The sequence below is a fragment of the Oryctolagus cuniculus genome, chromosome 21, assembly GCF_051225735.1.
Source record: "Oryctolagus cuniculus isolate XC-2025 breed Fujian yellow rabbit chromosome 21, ASM5122573v1, whole genome shotgun sequence".
Taxonomy (NCBI): domain Eukaryota; kingdom Metazoa; phylum Chordata; class Mammalia; order Lagomorpha; family Leporidae; genus Oryctolagus; species Oryctolagus cuniculus.
The window spans coordinates 11,817,537-11,839,146 of record NC_142887.1 but is presented as its reverse complement, the minus strand read 5'-3'; the positions used below and the strand labels follow the sequence as shown (position 1 = coordinate 11,839,146).

The 21,610-nt window shown below is 49.9% G+C and overlaps 2 protein-coding genes across 5 annotated transcripts in view; one reads left to right on the top strand and one right to left on the bottom strand.

The window, feature by feature from the left end:
• The window catches only part of IFT81 (intraflagellar transport 81), a 198,183-nt gene that overhangs the window by 149,654 nt on the left and 26,919 nt on the right, over positions 1-21,610 (bottom strand). The window lies entirely within an intron of this gene.
• Positions 1-21,610, top strand: part of P2RX7 (purinergic receptor P2X 7) — a 47,799-nt gene that overhangs the window by 22,957 nt on the left and 3,232 nt on the right. For 2 of the 4 annotated variants that reach the window (XM_002719745.6, XM_089323100.1), the window contains 7 exons: positions 1,340-1,420; positions 1,963-2,092; positions 3,048-3,184; positions 14,998-15,088; positions 16,723-16,788; positions 16,876-17,025; positions 19,002-19,103. In XM_002719745.6, coding sequence (XP_002719791.1) covers positions 1,340-1,420; positions 1,963-2,092; positions 3,048-3,184; positions 14,998-15,088; positions 16,723-16,788; positions 16,876-17,025; positions 19,002-19,103 — 757 coding nt within the window. Of the gene's footprint in view, positions 1-1,339; positions 1,421-1,962; positions 2,093-3,047; positions 3,200-14,997; positions 15,089-16,722; positions 16,789-16,875; positions 17,026-19,001; positions 19,104-21,610 lie in introns of those variants that run through there. The other 2 variants (XR_016227104.1, XM_089323101.1) reach the window with 2 other exon arrangements.

Below are 21,610 nucleotides of genomic sequence, written 5' to 3'. Positions count from 1 at the left end.
CACACACACCCACACACACCCACACACACACACCCCAGTCTTCCATTTTGACTTCCTTATACTGTGGTCTGGGGAACTCCAGGTTTATAGTCTTACTGCTAACAATCCCTGTGAAAATGAGTTTCTCTTTCACAGCTGTTCCCACAAAAGCCCTGGAATGTTCTTATTGTCCTGCCTAAGTCATGGGACCACCTATGAAACAATCAGTGAGGCTAGGGGCAGTGGACCAGACTATTTAACCAGTCCTGGGGAACCTGCCCACCCAGGAAGCTGGAGGGATGGGTAAGAGGTGGAGTTGCCCCCACCCAACCCTCTGGACAGAGAATGCGACAGCCAGCTTCCTCCCAGAGAGAACAGGCGGCAGCACTGCCAGCGCGGGACGGATGTTGGACAGGCAGACATCATTGTTCACCACAGCAATGTCCCAGCAGAGTCAAAACCGGGCCTGGAGTAAGAGGCAGACATTCGTGGTGCCCCCTTCCAAACACCCTCCACCCTTTCCGGGGCTGTTCCTAATCCTTACTGCCACCTACTCAAGTATGCCAAGCAACTGGGTACCCATTGTGCCTCTGTACCCACAGCTTTCTCCACCCTTGGTACACTGTCAGCCATAAAAGGCCAACAGTGCTGACTTTCTAGTTGGTCGCTATAGCCCCAGAGCCCAGCCCATGCACTTGCTGGCTGGCTGGCCGGCTGGCTGGGTAGATCTTCCTGTGGTCTAGAATTCAGCCGCCTCTAACTCAGGGAGAACTTGATGCCACTCAGAGCCTCTAGAGAATGGCTGACATGTAAACTACATGTGTGTGGCCCCGTGCTACAGACTAGGATGTCCCGACTGCAGGAACCCCATTAGGAAATCTCTATTAGGAAATCTACAAACAAGTGTTGGAGTTGGTTGGCACCAACTTGGAGACAATTGTGCTCATCCCTCCCCGACTTCAAGGTCAGTGATGTCCCACTGGTAACTTGAAATCAGCCACAGTGGGAGTATCTGTGCCATAATAATCAGCAAACGCTACACTCAGCACCCCCTGTCCCAACCCCTACCCCCGCAGAGAGCTGGTTGTTAAACATTTACCGGCACACCACAGCACATACCAAAGTTATCATTCTGTCAGAGCGTGAGACTTGTCACAGTAAACCCCACAGGTCTCAAGAAGGGAGAGACTCTAGGAGAAGCTTGATGGAGAATTCCAGAATGCTTTCCCTGCGAAGTTGCTGTATCCACTTCTCTCCGTTCAGTCCCAAAGCACAGAGCCAGCCAGCCTCTGGTCCCGTTGGCCCAGGGGCTTCCTGGGTCCCCGCAGCCACTGACCCCTTTTGCATTTCTCCATCCCAGGCCTGCGCTCTTGGGAAGTGCCGAGAACTTCACCGTGCTCATCAAGAACAACATCGACTTCCCCGGCCACAACTACACCACGTGAGTTCCAGGATGCCCAGCTGCGTCGGTTATCTGCGGCTGGGTGACAGACAGCTGCAGACCTTAGATACCCAATGGAACAACATGTCTTGTCTCAGTGGCTCAGCACCCTGGGAAGGACTTTGCTGGCTGGTTCTGGCTGAGGGTCTCTGGGGTTATGGCTGAGCTATCGTTAATCAGAGCTGCCGGCATCTCCAGGCTTGACCGGGGCTGAAGGATCCTCTTCCGAGTACAATCTCATGGCAGGAGGATCTACTTCCAGGCACGTGGACCGCTCCCTACCCCTGCTCAAGTGTCCTTAGGACATGGCAAGGATCAAGGGAGACAAGCACACAAGGGATTGGAGGGAGATAGAGTGCCCAAGATGGGAGCCACAGTCCTTGGAAGGGACACGCCATCACTTCCACCACACTGGACACGCAGACCAACTCGGGCACAAGGGTCCCCGGAGGTGGTGCTCACCACCGCACCTGCTCTCTGGGCAAGAGGTGGCTCTGTTTTCGACTGAGGTGTGTGTGTGTGTGTGTGTTATCTGTGCACAGGAGGAACATCCCTCCAGGCTTAAACATCTCGTGCACCTTCCACAAGACTCAGAATCCACAGTGTCCCATTTTCCGGCTGGGAGACATCTTCCGGGAAACAGGAGACCGTTTCTCAGATGTAGCAGTTCAGGTTGGTGGCGTCTTTGTACGGTGGGGTACGGGAGTGCGGAGGGCGGGTGTCAGGGGAAGAGGCAGGGCTGCTACATCTTGATAAGAAAGCTCGTGTTCTCTGAGCGTCTAGCGAATCCATACACAGAGCTGAGGGCTTGGCTCACTTCACCCCACCCGACTCTGAGCGTGGACTCCGGGGAAGGAGCTTCCTGTGGCTGTTGGATCCAATCACTACAAACCCCGTGGCTTCCATCAGCACCGACTTCCATATGCCTCTGGAGGGCGGCAGTCTGCAAGTAGCTTCCCGGAGCCAAAATCAAGGTGTCTGCAGGGCCGCACGCCCTCCAGAGCTCTAGGGAGAGTCCACTTTCTGGGCCTTTCCACCTTGCAAAGCTGTACTTCTCAGCTCAGAGTCCCTTTCTCCACCTTCAAAGCGTGCGCACAGCTTAGCATTTGCATCAGCGGTCATGGCTCCCCCTGCCTCTCTCTTATGAAGGCGCTTATCTTTCTGAGAGGGAGCTTTGATGAGAGGGGGCGTAAAAGGTCCACCTGGATAATCTCCCCATCTCAGGAGCCTTGGTTTAAGCACATCTGCCATCTACCGAGAACTTCTCCAGGGAGGACTGAAGATAAGGTGGGAGAGGCATGGGAAGGAGTGCTCTGCATCCCATTAGCGACTTTCAACTCCGCTTTAACAGGGTGTTTGGGTGCAAGAGTGGTTTGATGAAAGGAAAACAGGTCTAAGCAGCTGGGTTTCAGAAGACGGGAGGAAGAGCCGGGAGCTGCGTTTGCAGGTGCTGCAGGAGTCTAACCCCGCAGATTAGGGCTGTGCTTAAGGCTCTGAAACCTGTAATCAGCATTTTTCTTCGAAGCAGAAAACCCTCCCTTCAGGGATTGTTGCTGTGCGGGGAGATGCCTGGAGGTTGCGTGACCGCATCCAGCTGGCCCCAGAGTCTGTCTCCTGTCCCCTGCAGGGAGGGATCATGGGCATTGAGATCTACTGGGATTGCAACTTGGACAGGTGGTTCCATCGCTGCCGTCCTAAATACAGCTTCCGCCGCCTGGATGACAAGACCGCCAATGAGTCCTTGTACCCTGGCTACAACTTCAGGTAACAGCGCCCCAGGTAGGCTCAGGCCACCCTCGGCCCTGGAACTGATCCTCTGCAGTGAGCCAGACTAGTTTGGGTTCCCAAGGCAACAAGATGAGGGAAAAGGCCTTCCTTCAACAGCTAGGCAGTGATAGGATTTAAAAATGTTTTATAAAGGTGTGTTTATTTATTTGAAAGGCAGAGATACAGAGAGAAAAGGAGAGATATAGTGAGAGATCTTTCCATCCGCTGATTCACTCCCCAGTGGCCACAACAGCTGGGGCTGGGCCAGGGCCAGGCTGAAGCCAGGAGCTCCATCTGGGTCTCCCATGTGGGTGCAAGGGTCTGGGGACTTGCACCATCTTCCACTGCTTTCCCAGGCACATTAGCAGGGAGCTGGATCAGAAGTGGAGCAGCCGGGACTCAAACCAGTGCCCCTCTGAGATGGTGGCATCACAGGCGGTGTCTTAACCCAGGACACCACATTGCTGGCCCCATCTTTTTAATGATCAAACAGGGAACAGTGCAGGGAGGGTACAAGTAACAGTCCCTCTACCTTCTGATAATCAGTGCTGACCCTCGGATGGATTTCCCCTCACCTACCCCATTCTTTCACAAGGCTCACCTGAGGTCAGATCACACATGCACACGGCCCATTTGGTACTGTGCTGTTCTCACGGCCCAGTCACTCACATTCACGACCATAGCACTGCACTGTGTGGGTACTGGTGACCAAAGTGTCAATGTAGGGAGGGCCTTCCCCACAGGGCACTCACCATCGTTCTCTCTAGATCCCTTAATTCCCTGGGGAAAACATGCTACTGCTTAAAGCCAGAACAGGTGAAGTGCTTGGCCCAAGACTCAAGTGGATGTTCCAGTCATTCTAACTCTGGTCATTCTGACTCCAGGACGCACACTCTCTCCCTCCCGTCTCATGGTTCCCTCACCTGCTCCTCCACCACTGGCCTGCTGCCAGTGTTTGATTCTAGGTAACTCTGCAGTAAACCTCTTTGCACAAAAGCCTTTGTTTGAAATCCAGGTTGTTTCCTTTAGGATGAGTTTCTAGGAGTAGAATGAATGGATCAAAGGTGATAAACACATAATCATATGCTTTCAGACTTAAAAACAATTATGGCCATAAGTTTCACAGGCAGGATTTTTATTTGGTTCTCTTTCCAAGCCACCTATCATGTTCAGGGAATTCCAGTCTTCCCTACGGATCCAACTACTTTTGTCCATTCTACTGTATGGTTCCTTGCATGCTGATTTCGTATCCAAAGTAACTTAGGTGGAATTTCCCCTCATGGGCTTTGGAATATTTGTGGAGGGTCTGCCTTCAGCAGGCACCATCTGATGCAAGTTCTCTGTGTGCAGAGGCATACGGAGGCATCCCTCTGGGGAGTTGGGGTCATGGAATTTTGTGATTGTTCCTACCAAGGATGTGTGGCATCTATCAACTGTGAACCAGTTTTTAGCTTAATTTCTGCCCTTCCGATTTCTTCTTTTTTTTTTTTTTTTTTTTTGACAGGCAGAGTGGACAGTGAGAGAGAGAGACAGAGAGAAAGGTCTTCCTTTGCCGTTGGTTCACCCTCCAATGGCCGCCGCGGCCAGCACGATGCGGCCGGCGCACCGCGCTGATCCGATGGCAGGAGCCAGGAGCCAGGTGCTTTTCCTGGTCTCCCATGGGGTGCAGGGCCCAAGCACCTGGGCCATCCTCCACTGCACTCCCGGGCCACAGCAGAGAGCTGGCCTGGAAGAGGGGCAACCGGGACAGAATCCGGCGCCCCGACCGGGACTAGAACCCGGTGTGCCGGCGCCGCTAGGCGGAGGATTAGCCTAGTGAGCCGCGGCACCGGCCTAATTTCTGCCCTTCCGATTTCTTCACTCAGCTAAGTGAACCCTATCTGCTGTCCTACAATCACACGCAAACTCATGGACTCTGAGGGGAGGGGGTGTCACATGGCTTCAATTCCTACTCACCGCTCATGTCTAGCACATAGGAAAATCTCCTTTCTTGTTTCATGATCATCAATATAATGATAGGACTTTGTCTTGCACTTCTATGTGCATGAGAGAGGACCTAGTGGGGGAGACGACAAGGTTTCCTGTGCAGGTGCATCTTGACTTACAATGAGGTCACACCTCAAACTCATCACACATTGAAAATATACTGAGTAGTAAATGCATTGATGCCACCTAACGTCCTGGACATCACAGCACGGCAACACACTAGAGCGTTGGTTGTTCTCTCCTTGTGACTACGGGGCTGCCTGGGAGCTATGGCTGCTGCCACCATCCAGCGTCATACAAAGCAAAGTGCAAGCCCCCAAAAAGATCCACATTCAAGACCCCAGATACAGTATCTACTGAATGCGTGTTGCTTTTGCCGCACTGTAAAGTTGGAAAATCCTAAGTCAAGCCATTGTAAGCTCAGGCTGCCGTATTGACTGAAAGTCCCTTTGTTAAGAAAATTTGAAGAGTCTTGTAGTTTTGTTTTTTTTTTAAAGGCAGGGTTACAGAGAAAAGGAGAGACAGAGAGAGATGGGGATATTCCATCCGCTGGCTCACTCCCCAAATGGCTGCAACAGCAAGGGCTGGCCCAGGCTGAAACTAGGAGCCAGGAGCTTCTTCCAGGTCTCCCACATGGATGCAGGGGCCCAGGGACTTGGGCCATCCTCTGATGTTTCCCAGGTGCGTTAGCAGGGAGCTGGATCAGAAGTGGAGCAGCCAGGACTTGAAACAGTGCCCATATGGGATGCTGTTGCTGCAGGCAATGGCTTAATCTGCTGCGCCACAGCACTGGCCCCTGGCAGATTCTTGATACTTGGGACACATTGCTTCTTCACTTGTGTTGCTGTCTTATTTATTTATTTATTTATTTTGACAGGCAGAGTGGATAGTGAGAGAGAGAGACAGAGAGAGAGAAAGGTCTTCCTTTTGCCGTTGGTTCACCCCCCAAATGGCCGCTGTGGCCGGCGCACCGCGCTGATCCGAAGCCAGGAGCCAGGTGCTTTTCCTGGTCTCCCATGGGGTGCAGGGCCCAAGCACTTGGGCCATCCTCCACTGCACTCCCGGGCCACAGCAGAGAGCTGGCCTGGAAGAGAGGCAACCGGGACAGAATCCGGCGCCCCGACCGGGACTAGAACCCCATGTACCAGCGCCACAAGGCAGAGGACTAGCCTAGTGAGCCGCGGCACCACTGCTGTCTTATTTTTAAAGTTTCTTTCAGGGTCAGTGCTGTGGCGTAGTGGGTAAAGCCACTGCCTGCAGTGCTGGCATCCCATATGGGCACCGGTTCTAGTCCCGGCTGCTCTTCTTCCGATCCAGCTCTCTGCTATGGCCTGGGGAAGCAGAAGATGGCCCAAGTCCTTGGGCCCCTGCACCCATGTGGGAGACCTGGAAGAAGCTCCTGGCTCCTGACTTCGAAACAGTGCAGCTCTGGCCATTGCGGCCATCTGGGGAGTAAACCAGCAAATGGAAGACCTCTCTCTCTTTCTTTCTCTCTCTCTGCCACTCCTTCTCTCTGTGTGTAACTCTGACTTCAAGTAAATAAATAAATTTTTTTTTAATAAAAAAAAATAAAATTTTTTTCTAGTGCAAAATGGAAGCTTCTGGCTCCTGGACTTCAACCCTCTGAAGTCGCTGGAGTGTTTGGCTCCTTTGCCCTCCTAGGCTCCTCCCTGCTGGCCTGGTGTGGACTCATTCTTGTTTTGACCTCCACACAGCTCTCTCCTCTGCTCCTGACTTTTGCCCAGTGGTGTTCCTGTGAAGTCCTAACTTAGTTTCCACCTTAACTGCTATGTCTGCCTCATGTTTTTCAGCCTGTACCAATAATTCTAACCCAGTAGTAACTTAGCCCTAACAGTCTCCATGACCTATCATTGTCTGCAGGTGCCAGGCAGGTTTCTGTAACCATGGTTCTAGTTGGTCATTTGGGGCCTTGGGTCCAGACTCAAAATAGGCTTATGATGTTGCCTTTTCAGAGAGAGCTGCCAAGTTTTTTAATAAGGTTTTTTTTTTAGATTATTTGTTTATTTATCTATTTGAGAGGCAGAGAGGGAGAGACAGAGAGAGAGGTCTTCCATCTGCTGGTTCACTCCCCAAATGGCCTCAACAGCCGGAGCTGGGCTGATCTGAAGCCAGAAACCAGGAGCTCCTTCTGGGTCTCCCATGTTGGGGCAGGGGCCCAAGCACCTGGGCCATCTTCCACTGTTTTCCCAGGCCATGAGCAGAGAGCTGGATCAGAAGAGGAACAGCCAGGACATGAACCAGAGCCCATATGAGATGCTGGCACTGCAGGCAGAGGCTTAGCTCACTACGCCACAGCACCGGCCCAGAGAGTTGCCAAGTATACTTCTAGCATAATGCCTCTACAGTTTACCTGAAAAGTCAGTAAGGAACTTATATTGGCATTTGCCATACACTCAGTCATCAAATATATACTGCAGAGGGGCCAGCATGGTGGCACAGCAGGTTAAGCCACCACTTGCAATGCAAGCATCCCTTATCTGAGTGCTGGTTCAAGACCCAGCTACTCCTTTCTTACCCAGGTTTCTGCTAATGTGCCTGGGAAAGCAGCAGAAAATATCTCATGTACTTGGACCCCTACCACCCACATAGGAGGCAGGGACAGAGTTCCTTGTTCCTGGCTTAATCCTGGCTGTTCCAGCCATTTGGGGAATGAATCAGGAGATGGAAGATCTCTGTCTTTGTCTCTTTCTGTTTCTCTCAACCTTTAAAACAAATAAACCATGGATATATAGATATATAGCAGAAAAATATGTGCCAATCAGCATGGATTAGTAAACAAAATACACAAGGTCACTACTTTCTTGAACTTATATTCTAGTAAGTGGGCAAAAATATAAGTAAATGACAGATTCCATCAACTCAACATCATTAGCCATCAAAGAAATGCAAATCAAAGCCACAATAAGATATAACCACATGCCCACTAGAGTGGCTAAAATTTTCAAAGGTTGGTAACTCCAAATGCAGGCAAGGAGATGGGCAACTGGAACTTTCCTTCCCTGGTGAGAGTGCAAAACGCTCAACCACATTCAAGAACTGCAGGGAAGTCTCCCATGAAGCGATGCCCATCTCTACCCTGCAATCTAGAAATCCCGGGAACCCGTTTGTTTGTTTGTTTGTTTGTTTTTTTGACAGGCAGAGTGGACAGTGAGAGAGAGAGACAGAGAGAAAGGTCTTCCTTTGCCATTGGTTCACCCTTCAATGGCCACCGCTGCCGGCGCGCTGCGGCTGGCGCACCGCGCTGATCCGGTGGCAGGAGCCAGGTGCTTCTCCTGGTCTCCCATGGGGTGCAGGGCCCAAGCACTTGGACCATCCTCCACTGCACTCCCTGGCCACAGCAGAGAGCTGGCCTGGAAGAGGTGCTACCGGGACAGAATCCGGCGCCCCGACCGGGACTAGAACCCGGGGTGCCAGCGCTGCAAGGTGGAGGATTAGCCTAGTGAGCCGTGGCGCCGGCCGGAACCTGTTCTTAGATACTGCGTCCAAGGGGATGGAAGCGTTATGTCCGCGCACACAGATGTTCACAAATGTTCGTAGCAGCCTTCTTCACGAGGGCCGAAAAGCAGAAGCAACCCAAGTGTCTATCAACAAGTGAATAGATAATTATGGTATATTTATACTCATAAGCTTGGATTTCAAAAAAAATTTGCTCTAAAATACACATTTCTTTTAAATCTACCTCCCATGAACTTAAAAAAATTTTTTAAATTTATTTTCACATTATTTGAAAGGCAGAGAGAGGGAGATATCTTTCTTTTTTTTTTCTTTTGACAGGCAGAGTTAGACAGTGAGAGAAAGAGAGACAGAGAGAAAGGTCTTCCTTTTTCCGTTGGTTCACCCCCCAAGTGGCTGCCATGGCCAGTGCATTGCGGCTGGTGCGCTGCGCTGATCCGAAGCCAGGAGCCAGGTGCTTCCTCCAGGTCTCCCATGCGGGTGCAGGGCCCAAGCACCTGGGCCATCCTCCACTGCCTTCCCAGGCCACAGCAGAGAGCTGGACTGGAAGAGGGGCAACCGGGACAGAACCAGCACCCCGACCTGGATTAGAACTGGGGTGCCAGCGTCCCAGGCAGAGATTAGCCTAGTGAGCCGTGGTGCCAGCCTAGAGGGAGATATCTTTCATCCACTAACTCACCACCCTCCACCCCCAAATGCCCACAAGAGCCAGGTCAAGTCAAAGCCGGGAACCCAGAACTCCATTCAGGTCTCCCATGTGGATAGCAAGGACCTAAGTACTTGAACAGTCACCTGCTGCCTCCCTGGGTGGAGCTGGGTCAGATGCAGAGCGAGGGCTGTGATCGGGCACAATGATAACAGGCTACTGTCCCAAATGCCTGCCCCCGTGAACTTTCTGAAGCACCCTTACATAATAAAATATTACTTGATATAAATAAAGAAGAACAGACTACTGGTACTTGCACCAGCACAACTGAATCAGTCCCACAGCCATGATGCTGAGTGAAAGAAGACAAACCTTCTGTATACATCCATCTACAGGAAGTTCAAGAGCAGGCGAAACTCTGACATAAGATGAAACTGTAGTTGCTGGGCTCGAGACTGGGGAAGAGAGTAGAGCTGGATTGGAAACGAACGCAGGGAGTTCTCTGGGGTGATGGAGCATTCTAGATTTGGATGGGGCATGCACATTACTCAAGAGTACTCGCTTGTCACAACTCACGGAACAGGAGGGCTCCTTCGGGCACACACGTTGTGTTACATGTAGATTATACCACAAAGGAGAAGCACAAGTCCAGCTAAAGCATTTAAGATGATAAGAGTTTCAAAGAAGATCAACGAAGACAGTGTGACAGGGCGAGATGCCAGCAGGGAAGCCCCTCCAAGCGCAGGGCTGGGAGCCTTGCAGCCCTGCCTCACCTTCCTGGTTCAGAGGAGAAGCTGCAGACGGGAGCCCACGTTGCAGGAAGCAACCAGGAAAAACCGCTCACTCCTCTGATTCCTTTTAGTATCTGAGGCTGAGGCATCTTGAACGGGCTAGAAATGCGCGTTCTCGGGCCCCACCCTGGATCTTCTGAATTACAGACACTCTGGGGGCGGGGCCTGGGGATCTCACTCAGGTTCGAGTGCCTCCACACTCAGTGCCGTCCTAGAACCAGCAGGGGCCTCTCCCGGGAGCTGGTTTTGATACAGAATCTGAGACTCCCCTAGATGCACTAAGTCAAAACCTGCACTTGAACGGGATCTCTGGGAGACTGGTGTGCACAGGGACGTTTGAGAGGTGCCGATCTTGCCCGCTAGCGGCCAGCACCCAAAGTGTACTTTCCTTCTAGATGTTTTACTTGAATACTTCTCTACAACTGGGTTGCCAGCTTCCTGGGAGACTGAGTAAAACAGAATGCCTACTTAATCTGTGCATGTGAGTGCGTGCAGGAACACACACACACACACACAGAGCTCCCTAACCCTCCCACTAGCATTCTTACTTCTGGAGGGTCTGCTCAAGCAATCAGATCTGTTTATATTTTACTCAGAACAGTATCATAAACTGGCAGTCGGTCCTTAGCTATGTTTTATTATTTTTGTTTATCTTGATCTGCACAATGTTTTTAAACCTGAGGCATGCTACATAGCTTCCTGCCTTTTTTGAAAAATTAAACTATTCAACAAATAACTGGACAACTTGACGGCCCCAGGTCCACATCCTACCCGCAGTCACTGGATGCAGCCGCATACCGGTGGTCCCATCCAGAAAGGGCATGTGTGTCTTGGTCACTGTCCCCACCACTCCTTGTTGCTTATTCTTGGTCCCTGTAAGCATTTGCATTTGAGACCCCTGACTTAAAGGCTGGCTGATGGTTTTTGCCTCTACTGGGTCGCTGGCTTTCTATCCAGGGCCCTGAAGCCAGTGCTGGCCGTCCCCTGGGGCTCTGCTGAAAAGGCATGTGGCCAGAGAGAAGAGAGGGTCAGTGGTCCCCTGACTGCCCTTCCGCTTGCTTCTTTAGCAGTCTGCAGACGCATGCAGAGCTGTGCACCAATCAGACGCTGGCAAATGCCCTGGGGGCCTCTGAGCGGAGCCTAAGAACATCAGCTCCCGGGGAGATCTGAGCTTTCTGGAGACCGGAGATGGTTCTGATGTCGATGTTCTTTTAGAACAAGGTGTTTGAGCATTTGTTGTCTGCAGTGAGCACCAGAAGGAATCTTTGGTCAAAAATACATTGTGGAGATCAGATGGTTAAGTGAACAAGTTATTTTCAAATAGCCTCAAAGAGAGAAGGAGATTACAGGTATTCGGAGAAACATGTAACGTTCCAAAACACAGGAAGTTGAAGGAGATGATCACATCACAGAATTTTGCCCTTTACAGAGAAGATCTATGGCAAATCCTTCCTGGGCAAATGTGTGATCCAGCTTGTATCAACACGTGTCACGTAGGGCAGAGCCACACGGAATGCTTGATGTATTTCTCAGCTCCCAGGGGGTGAGTGTGTATGTGTTAGTTTCCTGTGACTGCTGTAACAAATTACTGCAGATTTGGTGGCTTCAAACAATGGAAATTCATCTCTCGCGGTTCTAGAGGCCAGAAGTATGAAATCATGGTGGCCCCAGGACTGGGCTCCCCGTGAAGGCTCCAGGGAAGGGCCCTTTCCTGCCTCTTCCAGCTTCTTGGGGCTCCAGGTGTTTATGCCTTGGCTTGTGGCTGCATCCGTCCCCTCTCTGCCTCTGTCTCCTCCTGGCCTTCTACTCTGTGTCTCTGGGTCTTGAATCTCCCTCTCCTTTGTCTTACAAGGATACCAGTCACTGGATCCAGGACCTACTCACAATCCAGAATGATATCACCTTGAGATCTTTACCTTAACCATATCTGTAAAGATCCTATTTCCGGGGCTGGTGCTGTGGCATAGTGGGTAAAGCCACCACCCGCAGTACTGGCATCCCATATGGTTCCAAGTCCTTGGGCCCCTGCACCCACATGGGAGACCTGGAAGAAGCTCCCGGCTCCTGGCTTTGGATTGGCCCAGCACTGGCCATTGCAGCCATTTGGGGAGTGAACCAGTGCATGGACGATCTCTCTCTCTCTCTCTCTGCAACTCTGCCATTCAAATAAGCAAATAAATCTTTAAAAAATCCCATTTCCAAACAAGATCATGTTCAACAGGTGCTGGAGGTTAGATTCTTGGACATATCTTCTTTGGGAGCCACCTCTCAATCCACTACGGTGCACTAAAAACATCCTCATTCAGGGCCTGGTGTTTCTCAGAGTGTGGGCCACTGAGCACCCGGCATCAGAAACACCTTGTACCTCTACTAGAAACACAAGGGTACTTCTAAAAGTTCATGGAAAAATGGAATGAAAAGATAAGTTTATTTTGGTGCAGAAAAATTGGAACTCCATTTGCAGTTTTTCCATAATATATATTTTCCACGAACTTTTTGAAGATTCCTTGTATTCACAGATTCCAAAACTATTTCGCACCAGAACAAATTTAATCTTTAGATTGCATTTTTTTTTGAGCTTTCTGAAGTGTCCTTGTACAGATTCTGAAACCATTTGTTAGACTTCCTGAAACCACTCTTCTGGGAGGAACCCCAGGAGTCTGCCTTTTGAACACACTTCAGAAGAACCACCGAGTGATTGCTGTCCTCGGTTAAAGAACCACTTCAACAAGATCCTGAACGCAGGAACTCAAGTGCTCACTGCACAATACCAGCCTTCGCGAGTGAACCAATCTGCCTGGGAAGGTCACGCCAGCCCTGGCCTTGGAGGACTGATGCGGCCTCGCCTGCATACAGAAAAACAAATCACTCAAAGGACAGGCTGTTCTGGAGTGAGGATCGCCAGAGGCAAAGAAACCGAAAGCCCTCCAGCCAGCAAGTGGCACCCAAGTGCCTGAGAATAGCACTGGGTGAATACAACATCTGGGGAGTCGTGGTCTAAGAGTTTCGGGCGTCCCGTGCTCTCTCCTGGCAGAACATCTGTCTTCCATTTCTCTCTCCTCACTCCCATAAGTAGACGGTGAATTAGGAACTCAGGGAAAATAATACAGACCCTTCTCTAAAACCAGCCACCTGGGGGGGTGGTGAGAGGGAGGAACAGATTCCGAAGGCCCAACGAGGCATGTGGGTTAAGCCTTCCTAATTCTTCGTGAGCAACCAAACAGGCCATGTTCCCTGACGGCAGCATGGCTGGCAGCTGCTTATTTGGGGGGACTTGTGCCCGAACCTTAATTTACAAAGGCGCCCAGTGATGACATGGAGAGGTCAATGTCACGAAAAGAAGGATTCGCTGCACACATGTCCCAGGAGACAGGGGCATGCCCCACCCTGCCGTGCCCCACCACAGGGCCACAGGGGAAGCACCAGGTTGGGTCGGGAGGCAGAAGCAAGGGGGAAAGCATGAACCGGACCCTTCACTGTTTTCCATGAAGGCAGCTAGGCAGTGCTGGAGACCATCTTGGTGTGTGGCTGATTTGAGCAAGGTCCCTGGGCTGCAGGACACAGTGGTGGTCTCTAGCTGTCTGGCCCTGACCCCACCTGCCCCTAAGGGGAAATGTTAGAGTGGTGTGTGGCAGGTGGTTGGAGTGTTTACAGCATGACTGCCACGAGCTCAGAGAAACCAGATCATGGGACCATGGGGAGACAGGACCACCTCTGCCTTCACGCTGGGCTGTGATTAAGGTTGCCACACAGCAAACCCAGAATCTGGGACGGAACAGTTGGAACAGACGGCAGAAGTGCACCTGCTCCCCATCCAGTCCTTGGTAGCTATGATTCACACCCCAACTTTGTTTGAGAAGCCAAACATATTTTTCTCCCTTAAGGGATAATCAGATGACTTGAAGTTTTTAAATTTTTAAATACTTTTTTAAATTTCTGCTAGTTATTAATCCTGCATTGCTTAAAAATTGTTCCTTTTAATCTTTTTTTTTTTTAATTTGACAGATAGAGTTAGCCAGTGTGAGAGAGAGACAGAGAGAAAGGTCTTTCTTCTGTTGGTTCACCCCCCAAATGGCCGCTACAGCCAGCGCACTGCGCTGATCTGAAGCCAGGAGCCAGGTGCTTCTCCTGGTCTCCCATGCGGGTGCAGGGCCCAAGCACTTGGGCGATCCTCCACTGCCTTCCTGGGCCACAGCAGAGAGCTGGACTGGAAGAGGAGCAACCAGGACTAGAACCCGGCACCCATATGGGATGCCAGTGCCGCAGGCGGAGGATTAGCCTAGTGAGCCACAGCACTGGCCACTCTCCTTTTAATCTTAAAGCTGATGTCACTCACTCTGTGATGGAGGAATATCTAGGGGGTCACGTTTGGTTGCAGGTGGCCACAGAGAGTCACGGATGGATTCAGACCCTGTTCTTGATGCCAACAGCGGCAGAGCTGCAAAACAGACGAGGAAGACTAGATGGGCTACTGTTTTGCTCTCTTCCTTTCGTAAAATACCAGTTTTTGTTGTTGTTGTTTTTTTTTTTTTTTTTTTGACAGAGTGAGACAGTGAGAGAGAGAGACAGGTCTTCCTTTGCCATTGGTTCACCCTCCAATGGCCGCTGCGGCTGGCGCGCTGCGGCTGGCGCACCGCGCTGATCCGATGGCAGGAGCCAAGTGCTTCTCCTGGTCTCCCATGGGGTGCAGGGCCCAAGCACTTGGGCCATCCTCCACTGCACTCCCTGGCCACAGCAGAGAGCTGGCCTGGAAGAGGGGCAACCGGGACAGAATCCGGTGCCCCAACCGGGATTAGAACCCGGGGTGCCGGCGCCGCAAGGCGGAGGATTAGCCTACTGAGCCACGATGCTGGCTAAAATACCAGCACTTTCAAAGAGATCTTGATAAATATGGATCGTTTTCCCTCCTACAGATACGCCAAGTACTATAAAGAAAACAACGTTGAGAAACGGACTCTGATAAAAGTCTTCGGGATCCGTTTTGACATTCTGGTTTTTGGCACCGTAAGTCTCTCCTCCCAGCCCCGGGTGCCTCCATTCCGGAACCGTGTCCTCACTACTGCTGCAGTGCCTTGAAGGGTGGGCGGGTTTGGTCTCAGTCATTAGCTGGCACTGTGCATTCTGCATGTAGCATAAGACAGGAGGGAGCCTGTCCATAAAGAAACCATCCAACAATCACAAGAGTGGGATTGGGGGAAAAAATTCTAATATTCAGTTTAGAAAAATACTCTAATACTTAAAAAACAAGAGAGGACAAAATCCTTTTGCAAAATACTTGGAAGTAATAGAATATAAGTTGAGTTGGCTTAGGGGAAATATGTCATTGGGGCAGAGAGTTCACTTGGTTCACATAACTGAAAAATCCAGAGGTCAATACAGGCTTCAGGCATGGTTAGACCCAGTTGTTCAACCAATATCATCAGGAATCTGTGTCCGTCCATCCCTACACCTGTTCCCCTCTGTCCTGGTGTCAGCCTCTGAAGGGCCACCTCCACATGCTGTGTCAGGCAGCTGCTTATCTCTTGCCAGTATGGCAACCCCAGTGGAGAGAGAACACCTCTGCTGAGTCTCAGCAGCCACCTGAGGCTCCCATTGGCCCAGTGTGGGTCACACACACACTGCAGTCACGCCATGCTACACTCTCAGTGGCTTGTCCTGGACCAGCCCTGTCCCAGCCGAGGGGCCAGAGGAGAGGGCCAGCCTCCCCTGGACCCTCCATCAAACGATATGGACTGAGGGAGAGTCAGTCCTCCAAAAGCAGATGAGGGTGCTGCCACCAAAGGAGGAAAGAGAATGCCAGGTGCGCAGAGCCCCACAGAGCCCACCCCGCCCTGGTCAACAGCACGTGATTCATGTAACACAGCAATGAGCAGCACACGGTTGGATGGGATGCAGCCGAGAAGGTGCAGAGCCCACTAGGAGCAAGAGCGACATGGTCATCCAAGGGGAGACTTTGTGCAGAAATTCCTTCGTTCTGCTGCCAAAGTGATTTCAGACCACGTCCAAGCAAAGCCGTCCGGAAACCCTCACCCTGTGTGCAAAAACAAGAAGCCGTCCATGGCTCTCCGCTTAAAGTGAGGGTTCCGGGCTTTTGTTGAAAATATCCATGGGTCCGAAGACACCTTGGATGGCAGAAACAGGATCAACCAGCCCCAGCTTCAGTCTCTGCTCCCGGGAGCACTCGGTGCAGAACTAGGCCTACTTCGGGGGCCGGCGCTGTGGCTCACTTGGTTAATCCTCTGCCTGCGGTGCCGGCATCCCATATGGGCGCCAGGTTCTAGTCCCAGTTGCTCCTCTTCTAGTCCAGCTCTCTGCTGTGGCCCGGGAGTACAGTGGAGCATGGCCCAAGTGCTTGGGCCCTGCACCCGCATGGGATCCTAGGAGGAAGCACCTGGCTCCTGGCTTTGGATCGGCGCAGTGCCAGCTGCAGTGGCCATTTTGGGGGTGAACCAACGGAGAGAAGACCTTTCTCTCTCTCTCTCTCTCTCTCTCTCTCTCTCACTAACTCTGCCTGTCAAATAAAAAAAAAAAAAAAAAAAAGAACTAGGCCTACTTCACACTAGAACCAACAACTGCAACTTACCGCAAAACAACGTCTCTGAATTTCAGCTGAGTCACCTCTCCCACTCTGTTTTCAGGGAGGAAAATTTGACATCATCCAGCTGATTGTGTACATCGGCTCAACGCTCTCCTACTTTGGTTTGGTAAGAGATTCCCTTTCCTACGCTCTTAGAAAGTGATTTTGCAGGAGGAAGTCTCACGCCCCTGGTGTTTGTCTGGGTTTCCCCCAGGCCACCGTGTGCATCGACTTTCTCATCAACACTTACTCCAGCAACTGCTGCCGCTCCCACATCTATCCCCGTTGCACGTGCTGCGAGCCCTGTGCGGCCAACGAGTACTACCACAGGAAGAAGTACGAGTCTCTCGTGGAGCCAAGGCGGGTGAGCTGTGCCGTGGATGCGGGATGCCAAACACTCCCAGCTTCCCTTGGATCAGGGCTGCAGGATATCCTGTCTGCAGCCAATACCCACCCCCACTCCCCCACCTCCACTCCCCCCAGCCTCCGTCTATGGCCCACAAGATCCTCCTGTCTGGTCCTGAGTAAATTTTAAATGGGAGACAATCATAATATCAAAACATCTGTACAGTACTTCTAAATGTCATGTATCTATTCAAGGAATCCTCACAACAGCCCTACTGATAAAAAAAAAAGAAGACATAATAGTGGCACTTAAGTTTTCCTTAAAAATATTTATTTGTTTATTTGAAAGGCAGAGTTACAGAGAGGCAGAGAGAGAGAGAGAGAGAGAGAGAGGATGAGAGAGAGAGGTCTTCCATCTGCAGATTCACTCCACAGATGGCCACAATGGCCGGAGCTGGGCCACCCTAGGTCAGGAGCCAGGAGCTTCTTCCAGGTCTCCCACATGAATGCAGGGTCCTAAGGACTTGGGCCATCTTCCACTGCTTTCCCAGGCCATTAGCAGAGAGCTGGATCGGAAGTGGAGCAGCTGTGACTCGAACCAGCACCCATATGGGATGCCGGCACTGTAGGCGGAGGCTTTACCGGCTACGCCATAGCGCCAGCCCCTATTATGTCTTTCTAAACAGGAGTAAGCTGAGGTACAGGAAGGTTCAATAATTTGTCCAAAGTTCTACGGCAGGAATGTGTCAGAGCTAATCGGAGCTTCAGCATTCACGTCCATAGCCACAAGCTTACAGATCCTGGCATGAGCATGCATTCAGGCATTTTGTTGAGATTAATAAAGCAAGCAGCACAATAAGTATGTTGTGAGGTTAAAGCAACTACAAACATAAGTTCTGTATATTTTCTACATTTCTTTCTTTTAAAAAAGATTTATTTATTTGAAAAGCACAGTTACAGAGACTGAGAGAGATCTCCCATCTGCCACTCCATTCCGCAGATGGCCTATACCTCTGCAGCTGGGCCAGGCCCAAGTCAGGAGCCAGGAGCTTCATCTAGATCTCCCATGTGGGTACAGGGTTCCAAGCACTTGGGTCACCTTCCACTGCTTTCCCAGCTGTATCCGCAGGGAGCTGGATCAGAAGTGGAGCAGCGGGATGTGACTCAGCATCCATATAAGATGCCTGTATGGCAGGCGGCAGCTTTACCTGCTACGCCACAGTGCTGGCCCCTACACATCTATTTTATTATACAATACATGTGTGTACAAGAAAGTATTAAGCACCCACAAACATGGTAACTGTGGTTGCTTCTGGAAACGAGCTTAGGCGGGGGGGGGGGGGTGCAGTGTCAGGGGAACACGAGCCTCATGTGACTTGCTTGGATTCGATGATTTGAACTTGACTAAGCAGGTCCTCTGCACTCTGTTCCACGATACTCCCCACCAGAGAAACCTCTGGCACCTAAAGAACAGAGAAGGCTCCCTTGTCTTCCCCACATCCAAGGACATCACTGCCCTTCCTGTCAGCAGCTCAATGCACATTCATTGTCCATTGTTCGTGTATGCACAGTGAAGTCAGAGTTCATTTTTGCAACTAGAAATAATCACCATTTCATGGCCCAAGGCGAGATGAAATTCTACAAACACAATAATTGAAGCTGCGGTAGTATAACTTTCTGGAAAATCCAGAGTAACTGATATTGAGAGAATAGAACAAAGGAATCTGGCATAGCATTTGGTAGACCTAAGACTGTTAGGCAGTCTGCTGTGGACAGGCTGAGCCTACAAGCTAAGGCAAAAGGCTTCCTTTTCTGGTTTACTCTTAGACTCAGAAATCATTCATTCTTGGCTAACAAAAGTTTTTGGTTAATTTGTTCACCAGTTTGACAGCTGGTCAGTGGGAATGAGGTTGTCTTTAGATAGACAGAAAGTAGAAAGGCAATTCTCGATCTTTCTGTACAAAATGGGTAAACGTTTATACTTTCCTTTCCTAGACACTAAAGTATGTGTCCTTTGTGGATGAACCCCACATTCGGATGGTGGACCAGCAGCTCCTTGGGAAAAGTCTGCAGGATGTCCCAGGCCAAAAAATCCCAGTAAGTTGCAATATTTGGTCCTTTTTGTATACATACATACATACATCTATATGATTTACTATTAAATATAAACACATCTAGAAGTTTGAACTAATCATAATTGATGAATGACGTAGCTAGCAACCACATTACAAAACTGAATATTCTTGTAGGACTGTATCCCATCACTAACCACCCTTAAGTGTCCTAACCTGCTCTACATGGAAGGGCTTCAGAGGAAGTGAGCTGGGTGGGCTTTGCCGAGGGCACTCAGAGGCCAACACGAGGGACTGAGATTTGTTTGCCTTGTTGGCTCTGATCTTGCCCTTACCGTGTTCCTTGGCTTAGACCTAAGTCACTGTGTAACATGTAAACAAGCAGTCATCATCCTGTATCCAAAGATCAATTTTACACCTTCCAGAATCCTGTGAAAACAGAACCCTAGGTGTACATTCCGTATATAGTCTGTAGAGTGTCTGGTTCCTTTCACTCAATGCTACTTCTCGTGTGCTGTCCATGACACTGCATACAGCAACAGTTCATTCTCTGTGCTGTGTAACTTCCATTTTGTAAACATCCAGTTTATTTATCCATTCTCCAGGTGGGGGGTGTTCCTACTTGGTTTCTACTTGGGTGCTAATGCCAGCAGGGCTGCGGCTCCCCACATGGCACCCTGCTGGGTAATTCCTGAGAGAATGGCCGAGCTGGTTGTGGAAGCTGCTCACAGACAGTGCTGCACTGCCCAGAGTTCGGGCTCACCGTTGCTAACTCATAGTTTCCTTGGGCTGCGAATTCCCACTAGCTGGATGGCTTCAAACAGAAATGTACTGTGTCACGGTTCTGGAAGGCAGAGGTCTGACCCAAGGTGTTGGCAGGGCCCTCACCCCCTCTGCTGGTTCTCAGGAAGAATCCTTCTCTGCTCCCTCCTAGTATCTCCTGTTTAACACTGGCAGGGACCCAGTGGTAACACAGGCATCATGGTCTCATCCCCTCAGAGAAAGCTTTTCCATTTCACTGTTTGCTATAGTACCAGAGGGTCTTAAAAAATTCATGGGAAATGTATACTATGAAAAAAACTGTGCATAGATTTTTTAAAAATGTACCAAGAAACTTACCTATTTTCCATGGATTTTTTAAAAATATTCTGTGTTTACAGTACTCTTTTTGGAATGCACTATCAGATTAAAAATACTCCTTTGTGTTCCTAGTATCCTTTTGTTTTCTTGTTATGTGGTTATTATACAGGTTGATTTTTGTTTTCTGAAATAAACTTAATTTGAATGAGATGCAATACTTTATAGTCAAAGCTGGATTTGATTTGCTAATATCAAAGATTTGTATATCTCATTTTGAATGATCAAAATATCCCCATTCCTGTAATGTCCTTGTAGAGTTTAGGTCTTACATGAAACATTTGCGTGTGTGTGTATGTGAATATAAAAATTACTACTTTAACCATTTTAAAGTGTACAATTCAGTGACATTTAGTACATTCACAATGCTATGAAACCATGACCACTGTCTAATTCTAGAACTTTCCAATCACCCCTAAGGGAAACCCTGTGTGCATTAAGTAGCTACTTCCCTTCACCCCTGGCCAACTGCTGCTCTACTTTCTGTCTCTGTTGATTTGCCAGTTTCAGGCATTTTGTATAAAGGGAATCATATACTATGTGGTTTTCTTACGTCTGGCTTCTCTCATTAAGCATTTTTTCAGGGTTTATCCATGTTGTGTCAGTATCAGTATTTTTTATGATTAAGTAATATTCCATTATATGGACACATCATGTCTGCTTTATTCTTCAATTAACGGACACACAATTGATGTTTCTACCTTTTAGTTATTGTGAAGAGTGCTTCTGTGAACACTTATATACAATAAATAGTCAGTTCTTTAAAAAGTTTATCTGAGGAACTGGCATCGTGGCACAGCAGACTAAGCTGCCACCTGCGACACTGGCATTCGATATGAGCTCCACTTCTGATGCAGCTCCCTGCTAATGTGCCTGGGAAAGCAGCAGAAAATGGCCCCAGTGCTTGAGCCCCTGCACCCACACAGAGACCCAGATGGAGTTCCAGGCTCCTGGCTTTGGTCTGGCCCAGCCCCTGCTATTACAGCAAATTTCAGGACTAAACAGTAGATGGAAGATTAATCAACTGACCGATCAATTGATCCATCTATCTTTCCCGTTCTCTGTAACTTTGCCTTTAAAATTAATACATAAAATCTTGTTTTAAAAATAAAAATCTATTTGAGGTTCAAAGAGAAAGAGGAGGGGATGACCAGAAAGCTCTCACCCTCTGGTTCACTCCTCAAATGCCCACAGTGGTGGGGGCTGGGAAGTACTGAAGTCAGGAGCCAGGAATTTAATCCAGGTCTCCCCGTGGGTGCCAGAGACCCAGGTATCTGGACCACGGGTCACTCCCCCCAGGGTACACATTAGCAAGAGGCTCAAGGAGGAGCTAGAACAAATGGGGGAACGTATGCATCTTAACAGGTTTCTTAACCCTCAGGCCAAACTCCTGCT